At 43.3% G+C, this 13,457-nt stretch overlaps 1 protein-coding gene across 1 annotated transcript in view; it reads right to left on the reverse strand.

Annotated features, from left to right (window-relative positions):
* Positions 1-13,457, reverse strand: part of LOC104378486 (cytosolic phospholipase A2 epsilon-like) — a 37,159-nt gene that overhangs the window by 21,944 nt on the left and 1,758 nt on the right. Inside the window, exon 3 of the mRNA XM_086613841.1 lies at positions 2,396-2,468. Coding sequence (XP_086469967.1) covers positions 2,396-2,468 — 73 coding nt within the window. The remainder of the gene's footprint in view (positions 1-2,395; positions 2,469-13,457) is intronic.

The following is a 13,457-nucleotide window of genomic DNA, read 5'->3' on the forward strand; positions in this document are numbered from 1 at the left end:
AAAGACGCAGAGACACTGCAGCACATAAGTGATTCATGTTGCAGCAGCTTGCCAGGAGACTCACTGCTAAAACTGAAAACATTGGCTGCTCATACTAAATGTCTTTCTAGTAAAGATAGGTCTAGTCAGCCTGGCCAGTCTGGCTGCCTTACACATCTTGCCTTGATTAGGTACATCAGTATCTCTCTGAAGGAGGAACAAAGCATCTCATCTGCACCTTTTCCTTGCGAAGGAAGTTGCTTGTCTTTATTTCGTTTATAGACAGATTTGATTTAAGAACTAGATTTCATGCTGCCCTCATACTCTCTTGAGACACTGCTTTTAATTGCCTACTACTTGTCAGATTCCAGCATAAGTCTCCAGGAATCTTGTCTGTCTTGGATCGGGCTTTTTGGGAAAGTCTCATCTGGAAGAGTTTATCTTTTTTCCAATTATGAGATAGAAGAAAAAACATAAAGCTTGTTCATGTTAAAAACAAAAAAAAAATCTTAATCATTCCATTGGCAGGTAATAGCACTTTTACACCTTGCTACAGAGTAGAAGAAACAAGCTAATTCTAGGGCAGAACCGCAACTGAGCCACCTTCCGCCATTTTGGCAATGCCAGAGTAGGGATCTCCCGAACCAGAGTTTGCATTGGGAATATTGTGTTTAATAACCCTTGCTAGACTTTTGCTACATGAATAATTTCTTTTTGAACAGATGCATTTTAACATCCATACATTCCTGTGACAATGAGTTCCACAGTTTACTTGTATATTGCTTTTATTTGTTTTAAGCTTCCTGTTTGATCATTTTATTGGGTGCTCCTTTATTCTCACATTGTGGAAAATAGCAAAAAATTACTCCTTATTTACCTCCTCTTTCCTGTTCTTTTTTGTACAGCCATCTTCCATGTCCTTCTCAATAATTTCCCTTCCACTCTTCAGGCCTGCAGCCTGTTTAGCCCCTCTGGATGTAGAAGCTGTAAAAGATGCCTTTCTACAGCTTCTTTTGTTACTTTGTTTCCTTAAGTGTCAGAGGCTTTTGCAGTGGACCTACTGAATATTTTCCCCTCAGAGAACTGTATGACCATCAATTTGATCCTGTGTGTTTCTTATTTTATTTTATTTTATTTTATTTTATTTTATTTTATTTTATTTTATTTTATTTTATTTTTAAATCTGGGAAATTCTATGCAGACAATAACGCTTTGAAGAATTTTGAAACTGCAAAAATAAGTATTCAGATATGTTTAGAGATCCCAGAAGCAATGGTACTAATTTTGAAATGTTTTAAAAGTAATTCTGTTTGACTACTGCATGACTTTAGGTTTGTCACTGGAGATCAATGATCGCTGCTTGTTTGGCTGGCAAAGTACTCTCATCTACTGATGTGATTCGTCATTCTTGTATATTAACTATATTTTGAGATACGAAGCATATCAAACAATCCTTAATTATATAAGTAGATGCAGGGAAACTAGTCAGCTGTGTATTTAATGCAAAATACTGGTTCCGTTCTGATTGCACAATCTCGTTCTACAACCTAGTTATTCGTGATATTATCTTGTTGCCTGACATACAGAAGATCTGAGATAAGTCTTTGATGAAACATATCTGTGTTATTGCATCATCACGTGTGCCACAGCCATGGACCAGGAACGAGGTGCAGGTGCAGAGAGTGTGACCCAATGACACGACCTAGGATATGGCTGGTATATCCCTTACTCAGGGCTGTGACACAGGGAAGACCTCCTTCCTTGTGTGAAGTGCTTCTCCTCGCTGCACATGAGGATATTTCATGTCCTCTAACTAAACAGTGGCATTTTCCTTTCTCACTCATTCACTCCTCGCCTCTTTCCTGCCATGTGACTCAAACACTTGCACAACTGCAAGATCACTGCGTGAGTGTTAGAAGGGACAAGGCATCCCAGTCTCAGTCAGCACCCTTTTTGACAGTGATTTCAGGGTAATGAATAGTGGCATTAACCTGGTGGTAATGATTTTAGAAAGTCTTTTCATGTTCATTTCATCTGTGTCAGAACCAAGATGGGGAGGATGAAAAAGTTTGATCCTGCCAGACACAATTCCCAAGGTGCTGCAACCCAAAGGCAGAATTACCCCTTGTTTTCAAAGACACAGGATGGAGTCTTTTTCATCTACTTCTGTCAGAAGCTCTCCTTTCTTTGTGAGAAAATACTTACCCTCAAAAACATGTTCAATCTTAAAACCAGCCCAAAAGCATGGAAATAACATTCAATGAAACAGCTGCAAGCGGCAAAGACTGATCTGGTTTATAACAGTTTACATAAAGACTGACTTATTTCCGAAACACTTGGAGAAGGTTGCTATACAATTATAAAAGAAAACTTGTTGCCTGTGCCCTGAGATATCACTAAGAACTGAGGTACTTACAGGTGTCCACTCGCTGGAGGTTTCTCATCCGGATGATCCTCACGGTCAGCAGGTAGCAGGGAGAGGATTCTATCTGGAGAAGAACGGTACAAAATGGAGTGTGAATAAGTCATCAGTGGAAAAAAGTTACCAAATGGGCAAACTCATTGAGTGCTACAAAACAATAATACAGTCGGTAAAATTGTGTCAATCGTCTCACTACTCCGCAAATTAAAATCTGCAACAATACAACTTAGAAACATGATGTAAGGGTAGCTGTACTGGTTAGAGCAGCGAGCCCTGTGTCATGCACCTGATGATGGTCCAGGTGGGTGCAAAGAGGGTAAAGAAACAGAGGGTGGTATTTTCCATAACAGTTCCCTAAGCCTCCAACAATTTGCAAATTAAAGTTTTTCTAAGCCAGATGTGGTTTCTTTGTATTTGACGTAAGTGTCTCCTACTAAAGTAGTCTTGTTTTAACATATTTTACATTTCACTGTCCTCCTGCTGTGTTACTCTGAGAGTCTGTACTGCTCATTATACCAAAGAAAGAGATGAATCCATGTCAACTGAACTGTCTGTGAAATGCTTGCACACCCCCCTGCTCTGAAATTGCACAGTTTATTTCTACAGCATAGGTACAATGAGTTTCTTGAGCAAAGCAAATGCACTGGTATGGTGGGTTTATCTGAAGGGGTTTTGGTACCAGGAGACGGGCTTCACCCCCTATAACTTCCTGGGCTGCAAAATTGGTCAGACCAGTCTCTGGCCAGGTTGGACCCCCATCCCCCTCAGGCCAGGGCCGAGTCAATCTGCAACTCTGCGAATACTCTGTTTAACACGGGGACAAAGGAACACAAAACATGGTTTTGGACCCGCAGTGAAGAGAGAGGGGAGGTGGGGACTGCACCTCCTCCCACCCTCCAGCCTCCCGAGTGGGTGTCTGCCCGCGCAGGGCTGGCACCACCCAACAGGAGATGGTCACAGCGACACCGCTTGGAGAACTCGGAAGCGTCCTGCTCCCGGAGTGCCCGCTAGGCTGAGCTCATCCAGAGAGGACTGAGATCTGAGAGAAACAGCCACACAGACACCAGGTCAGTGAAGATGGAGCAGGAGGAGGTGCAGGAGCTGGGATTCCCCTGCAGCTGGTGGGAAGACGGCAGTATCCCCCTACAGCCATGACAGACCTGACGGAGCAGAGACCCACTCACAGCCCGTGGAGAAGCCCACGCTGGAGCAGAGATGCCTGAGCCTGAGTAGAGGATGAGACTCACAACAAAGGAGAGATGCATGTGAAGCCCGTGGAGAACTCCACGCTGGAGCGGGTAGCAGCTCCTTAAGAAGACGTGACTCTGTGGTAAAAGCCCTCGCTGGAGCAATCTGATGGGTAAAGATTGCATCCTACGGGAAGGACTCACATTGGAGAAGTCTATGGACTGTCCCGTGAGGAGGGGATCCACTGGAGCAGGGAAAAGAGTGTAAGGAGTCCTCCTCCTTTGAGAAAGGAGCAGCAGAAAAAACGTGCGACAACTGACCTGCAACCCCCCCCATTCCCTGTCCCCCTGCACCACTGGGGGAGGAGGAGCAACATCTGGGAAAAAAAGGGGATGGGGGGGAAGATGTTGTTTTTAAGATCTGGCTTTGTTTCTTGTTATTCTCTCTGAATGAACCGTTAACAAATTAAATTGTTTTGTCCCCAAGCTGAGTCTGTTTTGCCCAGGGCCGTGGTTGGTGGCTGATCCCCTCAGACCTTCTGTTACATTTTTCTCCTCTCCACCTCACCGAGGGGAGGAGTGAGCGAGCGGCTGAGTGGTGGCTGAGCTGCTGGCTGGGCTGAACCACGACAACTGGTGAGCACCATGGTCAAGTTGACAAAATATCAGTAGTCTTACTCAAAGTTACAGTCAATCCTGTTAGTGACCACTCATGAGGTCCCATCAGATTGAAAAAAACACTGTGGAGAATATCTGTTGTCACCGACTCTCATGGGATAAACCTGAAGTACTGTTCTCAGAGAGGTGTTTTTGCTTTATGCTTCAAAACCACAGATTTCTCTTTTTTACCTTCACAATCCTATGGGAAAAACAATAACAATAATCTGAGCTTTTGTAAATCACAACTATGAGATAACTGAGAATAGTTTCCAGAGGATTCAGGGAGTAACAAATTAGGTATGGGTTGCCTTTGGGGAAAAATAAAGAAAAATACCCCCTTCCAAAAAACCCTAAAGATTGCAAGTGCTTAACTTCCTTTGGTCCCTTTGAATGTCTCAGCCATAACCTTCTATAAAACAAATGTCTCTAGATTTTGTGACTGCAGGCACCTCTTCCTATTTATTAATAGAGGATAATGTGATTTCCTTCTTCTAAGGCAGGCGATTTCCTGCTGGCTCATTCCATAAAGCTGTCGCTGGCTCAGTTGTATCTGCAAAAGCCTACTCTGACAAAGCCAACAAATAAATCAGTATTTCCTGTGGCTGTGACACACGGTCATTTCCTCACACTCCTAGAAACATTTCCACCTGAGTAGCTGGTTACAGCAGAGCCCTCCAAATCATTCTTTTTGACAATTGCTATTTTTATCAACCATTTCCTCTCATTTAGGAGCATCCTTCTATTTCTATAGCACTTCAGAGACTTCCTAGAATGACTATAAACAAGCAGGCAAAATAGATGTTAAGGCAGATAAAGAGAGACTGGATGAACCTCACTTAAAACAATATGTGTACTGTTGCCAACTTTTTTTTTTTTTTTAAAGAAACAGAGCAGAAAGGATCTTATTTTCGGATGGGAAGACAATTAGGTCTCCTTTGTCACAAGAAATTACCTTTTCAATGTGTGTTTAAAATGCTCTCTTCTCTCTGCTAGCACATCATGTTATGTTAAAATGTTTTTGCTGAGATCTTAAAAAGAATTCCTGCATTCACCCCTCCTGTGTGTTGAGAATTCTTTGTTTTCTTCCTTTTTTAGTGTGTCTTCATGAAATTCACTGTCAGCAACCCATCCATCTATTTCAAGTGTTCTCAAAGGAGAAAACGTGTAGCAGAAGCTGCAAAATCTGCAAACAACAACCGACGGAGGGGTATGTCCCCAGAGCTACCCCATGCAAGGACAATGGTTCACGTTTCAGAAACAGTATAGCCATATTAATACAGTTCTCCACCCAGTTAATTAACCCTTCTCAGCTGGGCAATTACCAAAGGTGGATCACCACACTCACATGTTAGGAATGAGCTCAGGCACCTCAGCATATGCCCTAGAAGGCAGAAACTCATTGTTCAGTAAGATCTGCATAAGCACGGGGCAATTCTTGCAGCTATTTATCTCTGTCGATTGCACAAGGCGCTGCCAGCTCCTGGATCAGCTCCAGCTACACTTCCTAAGGCAAATTTCATTGATTGAGTGAGAACCGATAGATTCAATATTTGCAAAGCAGTTTGAGATTCTTAGATAAGAGACATTAAGGAAGAGCAGTGGGTTGAGTGTTTTAATTATTATTACACAGTTTCTGCCATTTGATCACCTGTCCCATGTAGTGGCTTTATAATGTGTTAGCCAAATTCTCCCATCTGGCATGGGGAAATCAATTCTCTGAGATACAGGTTTCACAAAAACACGTAACTGAAGTTTCACCAAAAAAAAAAAAAAAATTAGTGGCTTCACAGAAGCTACAGAAACCAGGATCTGTGCCTGCCCTGGAGGAGAGGCAGATGCAATCAGTTAGTTCCCCGAGGAAGAGGCAGTAGCCAGGCCTTAGCTGTCCTGCACCCCATGGCCGGTCGGTACCCATGGCAGCTCCCTGGCACTCGCCGGTGAGAGTAGCGAAGACAACAGGGAGAGCAGAAACCAGCCAGTGATCAGGCCTCACTAGTTCTGCTGCTCCCAGGAGGATTTGCTATTTTAATTAATTCCAGTAACACACTAAACAAAAGAAATGTATTTAAAGAGCAACTGTGACAACCGTAACATGATGTACTAGGGTCTAGTCATAGAAACAAAGGAAATAGCAGCTAGGCATGCATAATGCAAAGGATAGAAGTTCTGTTATTCTGTTTACTTAAAACCTATTGTGATCTCTTTTACAAAAAAGGGCTGCTGCTGTGTCATCATGTTCCACGTACAGAGAGATTTCCACCACAGCCTTGAGTCATGGAAGACCCTAAGTAGAGTCCTGCCCTGAGGCTAGCAAGGACATACTACAATAACCATTTAATGATGTCACATTATAGCTTTGTTTTTGATAGAGTCAAGACTGATATAGTCACTCTGTGACTGTTTCACTGATAGTCCATCTGTCAGCTTGTCTTCAGTTCAGTGCTTCCCAAGTTGTGTTCATCCGTACTTCATACACATGTATGTATAGCACAGCTGCGTGCAATATAGCATGCTGCAATGCCAGTGTGTGAGCAAAGCATACACTGCTAGTTTCTCTGTACTTGCAGGGAAACAAAGTTTTACTGGGATTTTCCATACAGCAGCACCATCAAATGTAGAGCAGATCTCATATTCTCTTCTTTCAATTTTACACATCTTCCCATCAAACAGAATAACATGCTATGAAACTTGGCACCAAGTTACTAAGTTGGTGGAAGTAAAGAGTTCCTCTGTCATGTGAATGATTCCGACTTTCTCCCCCGCAGGTTAGTAAGAATTCGAAAACAGAAATTTCTCTGTCCTGATCAGGTTAGTAAGAATCTGAAAATAGAAATTTCTCTGTCCTGATCACTCGGGGATTGCAGGCTGTCTGCATTCCTGGCAGATTTGTGCATCCATAGGTCTATCCCAGCTCTCTTTAAAGTCACGCTCATATTCAGATGTAGGTATGTGTGGCATGCATCCATCTCGAGAAGCATTGCTGTAAATTACTCCACTATTCTAGCTGTATCCTGTCACATCACAAGTGGCTTCGAAGCTCCAAAATGACAGTTTTCTCTAATAAGACAAGAGCCCATGAGCCCAGATGATGGTTATTCTTCTTTACATTTTTAAACTTGCTTTTCTCTCAGTACCTTCCTTCAGCCTCTAAGTTTCTTCATCTAATAGACTCTTCCAGCATGGGCTATTGCTAGCAGCATCTTCCCAGCTTGTGATATCAATGGTTCGGACATTCACCCCTCTACCATGCCTGCTGTAGACTACTCTGGTCTCACAATTTCCCAACAATACAGCCAAATGTATGCTGAGTCAATGCAGATTTTGGTTTTCAGTGTTAACTCCCTGTTTTACCATAAGGGTTTGATCAATTAGCAGAATATGGTAGCTGCTTTCCTAAAACAGAGAGCAGTCGCCCAACAACACTGCTCCAGAGAGGTGAATTTACCCTTGAACCTCCAGGGACAGCCAACACATTCTCAGTATAGGTTATTGCCCTTTTAAATTTATATTTATTGCATAACGATCATAAGCTAACGGAAAAAAAATGCAGAGATCCTGAAATTCATCTTCAGTGTGTGTGAGGAAAATGACATGATCACCAAAAAGCAGCTTTCCTCCAAGCAGATGTTTCCAACTGGTCTTGTGAGGAGGTGGCCTCTGTCATGCTGGATGAAAAAGTGTGATGAAAAAGCAGAGAAAATTATGTGTTACAGTGTGCTGATATCATTATCTATTTCAGTGCAATCACACTGTATGTCATTCCACAAGCCATCCTGCAAAGACCAGACGAGATTTAAAAAAACCTTGAGGACAATCAATTTACTTTTTCAGCAGTTGAAAAAGACCATTTCTATGGACCAAGCTGAAAAAAATCTGTGTTATCTATGAAAACCATGAAAAAAGCTTCCTCTCCACCCATGCATTTTTCCTGCAGTCACCCAATAATGTTTCTATGTCATCTACTGGCATAGCAGGCTTTCTTGGCAAAGATAGCTTCCCTGCCTTGACTAAGGTTCCCCCTGCATTCCTGGCCCAGAGGAGCATTCTGCTGAGATGAAATCACCCACAGGATGTCACCAGGGCACTCTGTTCTTCATCTGCAGGTGCTAATTTAGTTAGATGGTACCCAGGGACTAAATCAAAAGAACTAAAATACTTTGCTGCTGACGGTGTATCTAGAGCTAGTGGTGTGTGAAGAAGTGCCTATCTTGAGCTGTCTGAGAATCAGGTCTCCTTAGAGAATGCATATCCTTAAGTTTTTTATGCTTGTCATCAGAATGCTTCAGGCTGTGAACATCCTTCAGCCAAGCCCTGCCCCAGTCTGCTGGACCCTACCTCCCACTGCTGTGGGATGTGCCAGGGGAACCCACCGTGGCATGCTGCCTGGGCTGAGCGCAGTTGGCTAATATGTTTGGCCGCATCTCTGAAGCTCTTCCTCATTCTTGACAAACCCAGGCTCCATGCCGGAAAAGCATCTGCTCTAATTGCTTCTCTCCTTTGTCTCGTCTGGGTGCTGGGGCTGCGGCACTTCCATCGATGGCTGCGGGGCTGTGCAGGGGCCAGGGGTGCCGAGGACCACTGCTGCCACCAGTTCATTTTCACAAGCTGAGTGTTTCATGGTTTTTATTAGTAACGTAGCTGCTTCTAATCAGACCAACTCTTCACCAGAATGAGCTGAAGTCTTGGTTGGATATCAGTGAATTAAAAACTCCCACAGCTGGATGGAAACAGCTCTTTCATGCATATGGCCGCAGTAACCCTGGTTTCAGCAGAGGATATTTATCTGTGCCTACAGGAGCATGATGGGTATAAGCAAGGCCAGGAGAGTTGTCTCTTTCAGATCATTGCTTCCTCATACCTACATCTGTATGGGTCTCTGGATGTTTTCCAGGAGTACGACTGTGCACATGGTACTGTGCTTGAAACACTGTTCCAAAAGCAGAACTTGAAATATTGATCAACACAACATGGACATTGTCAGTGATCCCAGCTTCTGCAGGGATTGATTACTGGACTGATAACTCAGGCTAATTGTGTAGCCCTTTCAGGACTGTTAACATTGTCCTCCATCTTTTTGTGTTGTTTTGTGTTGTTTCCAGATGTTCGACAACAGGATTTTTTTTCTGATTTTGAAGTCCATTTGAAAACACAGAGCATTCAACTGCATGTTCAAAATTATTTGCATATGCAGAATTGTAGCCGGGGGAATAGGATAATCCATTCGTGAAAAGACAGAGCCCTCTCACACTGCTTTGCCCTTCCCAACCATAACAAACATGAGAGAAAGAAACTATACTGAGCATTAAGTGTCTGAGAGTTGAGACTCATCACACCTAATTCCAGATAGCTATAAAATAGATGTTTACATCTGACAGGTGTTAAGCATTTCTGAAGTCTCCTCTTAAGGTAAACATTACAACAGGATATGCATCACACCCTGAAAATCTCTCTTTCTGACTACTGGTTCTCAGGGGAATCTAGAGGTCTATCTCAGATGCAGGTGTTTTACGTTTTTTATGTCAAATGTGGATAAGACAAACCATATTTCAAGGTTATGAGCTGATGGGAAGTGGCCTCCTTTGATCTTGCAAGGTTTAATTTGTAAGTGGGAGGCATGCTGGATCATGTAATTTCAGCAGTCTGTATTTTTAGGCATCCCCATACCACTGCTCAGGGTGGCAGGGGAGGCACCCGGGCTGAGCAGAGCTGCTGCTGGTGCCAGGCTCCTGCAGTACCATGGGGTAGCTCAGGAGCTGCCGCCTCCTGCCTTTCCAGTTACCAGTGAGTCCAGGGTTGGAGCTGCTCCTGTCGGCAGGCTCTTGCTCTGTGGGAGACAGGGACCTCATGCCTGGCACCAGCAGGGACCCAGCCCTCCTTTGTGCCTCAGTTCCTTATTCATCTGACGGAGTCCCACCTGCATCAGAGGCATCAGCTGCAACCTCCTCCTAACCTCACCATGGAGAGTAGCAGCTCTCTACACTTCCCATGATCTCAGGAGCTGCTTCCAGCTTCCAAAACCCAACAGGAGGCAGAGTTCCTACTTTGCACAAGGGTGAGAGTTTAACCCGCCCCTCTACTGTTAAGGTGCTGCTGTTCTCCCAGCTGCACAAACCCTGCAAGAACGAGGAGCCCTTGCCTGGCAGGGAAATAAGCTACCACTTGACCTGAGGTATGAAGCATCTTCCCCTTAAGACAAGGCTCACGCTGAATTCAGAACTACGCATCTTATTTCTCCCCTCCCCTTCCCTCACATTAATTATTGCATGAGACCTGCTGCAATCCTTAAATACTGCAATACTTAAATATAAACACTAGTGTTTGAGATACCAGAGCTGGGTCTGCCTACTGCTTTAGCATGGGACAAAGTACTGGCCAAGGCCTGAATAATACAGATTTCTTAATGCAGATAAAATTCATCATGTTGACATAAAGGCACATGCAGTTGCTAGGATATGCTGTAGTATGTTTCTAACAGATAATCCCTCTTAGCAAGCAGAGACCTTCATATTTAAGTCTTCTGGTAGTTTCAGTGATGGGAAATTTACATTTGAGGAAAAATGAGCAGAAGATAAGAGCATGTATGGGTCCTTCACATAAACACATGATATGCTACAGTAATCGAGTCATTATCATGCAAGTGCATAGGATAGAGTGCTGTGTTCTGATCTTAGAAGAAAAAACAGTGACTAGGTAACCAGATGCAAGAACAACTCAGTCATCACCAACAGAATGTCATGAATTTCTGGAATTTTAAAATGTGAAAATTATCTCTCAGTGAGAGGAATGGGCAGTATAGTGATCTAGAAGAAGGTTATGGTCCCATACACATAAGATGATTCTTTTGGTCCAATACTGTTACTCCTGCCCCCTCAAAATTTCATAACCCTTGAATATCTTTGATCTAAGCCTTCACTAAGGGCAAATCCTCCCTGACTAATTTGGTGGCCTTCTATGATGAGGTTACAGCATTGATGGATAGGGGAAGAGCAACTGACATCATCTACCTGGATTTATCCAAAGCATTTGATACTGTCCCACACAACATCCTTATCTCTAAACTGGAAGGACATGGTTTTGATGGATGGACCACTCAGTGGATAAGGAATTGGCTGGATGGTCACACTCAAAGAGTTGTGGTCAACGGTTCAATGTCCAAGTGGAGGCCAGTGATGACTGGTATTCCTCAGGAGTCAGTACTGGGGCCAGTGCTATTTAACATCTTTGTTGGTGACATGGACAGTGGGATCGAATGCACCCTCAGCAAGTTTGCAGATGACACCAAGTTGTGTGGTGTTGTGGACACGCTGGAGGGAAGGGGTGCCATCCAGAGGGACCTTGACAGGCTGGAGAGGTGGGCCTGTGAGAACCTCATGAAGTTCAACAAGGCCAAGTGCAAGGTCCTGCACGTGGGTCGGGCCAATCCCAAGCACAAGTACAGGCTGGGCAGAGAATGGATTGAGAGCAGCCCTGAGGAAAAGGACTTGGGAGTGCTGGTGGATGAGAAGCTCAACATGAGCCGGCAATGTGCGCTAGCAGCCCAGAAAGCCAACCGTATTCTTTGGGCTGTACCCAAAGAAGCGTGGCCAGCAGGTCGAGGGAAGTGATTCTGCCCCTCTACTTAGCTCTTGTGAGACCCCACCTGGAATACTGTGTTCAGCTCTGGAGTCCCCAACACAAGAAGGACATGGAGCTACTGGAACAAGGGCCAGAGGAGGGCCACAAAGATGATCTGAGGGCTGGAGCACCTCTGCTATGAGGACAGGCTGAGAGAGTTGGGGCTGTCCAGCCTGGAGAAGAGAAGGCTCCGGGGTGATCTTATAGCAGCTTTCCAGTACCTAAAGGGGGCCTACAGGAAAGCTGGAGAGGGACTTTTTACAAGGGTGTGTAGTGATAGGACAAGGGGCAATGGATTTAAACTGAAAGAGGGCAGATTTAGGTTAGATATAAGAAAGAAATTCTTTACATTGAGGGTGGTGAGGTACTGGAATAGGTTGCCCAGAGAAGTTGTAGATGCCCCATCCCTGGCAGTGTTCAAGGCCAGGTTGGATGAGGCTTTGGGCAACCTGGTGTAGTGGAGGATTTCCCTGCCCATGGCAGGGGGGTTGGAACTAGATGATCTTTGAGATCCCTTCCAACCCTAACCATTCTATGAGTCTATGATTTTTTGATTCTATGATTCTATAAGCCTATATCCTGAGCAGATAATGGAAAAACAAACACATCATTGTGTGGGATTAAGAAATGAAGACAAGAAGTTACTTGTCATATGTATAATTATCATAGGTAGCTATAATCCAGGAGTTCAAATCTTTTTGCTTTCTCTCATCATGATTTTAGGTTCCTTACCCTTTGTAAGGAGCAGACGTTATACTAAAGACTGATCAGTTCATTGGTTTTGGGCCTGTTTTTACTATCTACAAAATACTTCATCCTATACATGGTCTAGAATCTCAGTATCTCCACAGGCTGGAGATAATAGACATTGTAAGCTAAGTATTTGCAAGATGAAATGTCACAAAGACCCAAGACTGGTAGAATATATCCTGAGAAAACACAGTATAATCTTTTAATGCCATTGATTTTTTTTTTTTTTTTTTTAATAAAAATCCTATTACTGGTCAAAGACAGAAGCTAAACTTTGAAGTGTGTGTGAAAAGTAAAAATACTGCAAATGTGAATAGGAATCTGTTTCAATTTCTCTATGTCTAAATTATACCAGGACTACCTGGTAACTAGCTTATCATAAAGCTCACCGATCTACCTGTTTGTGGTATTATTTTAACTTCCAGATAAAGCTCCTTTTCAGTTTCATTTTGTCTCAATATAATTTTTCTACATGGATTATAATGCAAATTTCCATAGACTTATCTGACAAAAGCAGACACTTCTTGAGACAACATGGTTATACAAGTCACATTTAAACTTCTCCAATCCTGACAGATCGAAAACAATGCCTGTACTTACTGCAGAGATAGCAAAGTAGCAGAATGAGAACTCTATCAAAATCAGTAATTTGTAACAAAAATACACCTATGACTGACTTTCAAAGACAAGAAATAGCTCTAGCACATTCAAGCATCACTCCTTTCACAGAATCCCCTGTTACAGTTTTTTTCTGGTGGAGCACAGAAGTGGTGAAAAATCAGGGTTCAATAATCCAGGATTCCCCATAAATTGCTAGGACAGAGATCACATTGCTGAAGCCTTTA

Source organism: Tauraco erythrolophus, chromosome 6, assembly GCF_009769465.1.
Source record: "Tauraco erythrolophus isolate bTauEry1 chromosome 6, bTauEry1.pri, whole genome shotgun sequence".
Taxonomy (NCBI): Eukaryota; Metazoa; Chordata; class Aves; order Musophagiformes; family Musophagidae; genus Tauraco; species Tauraco erythrolophus.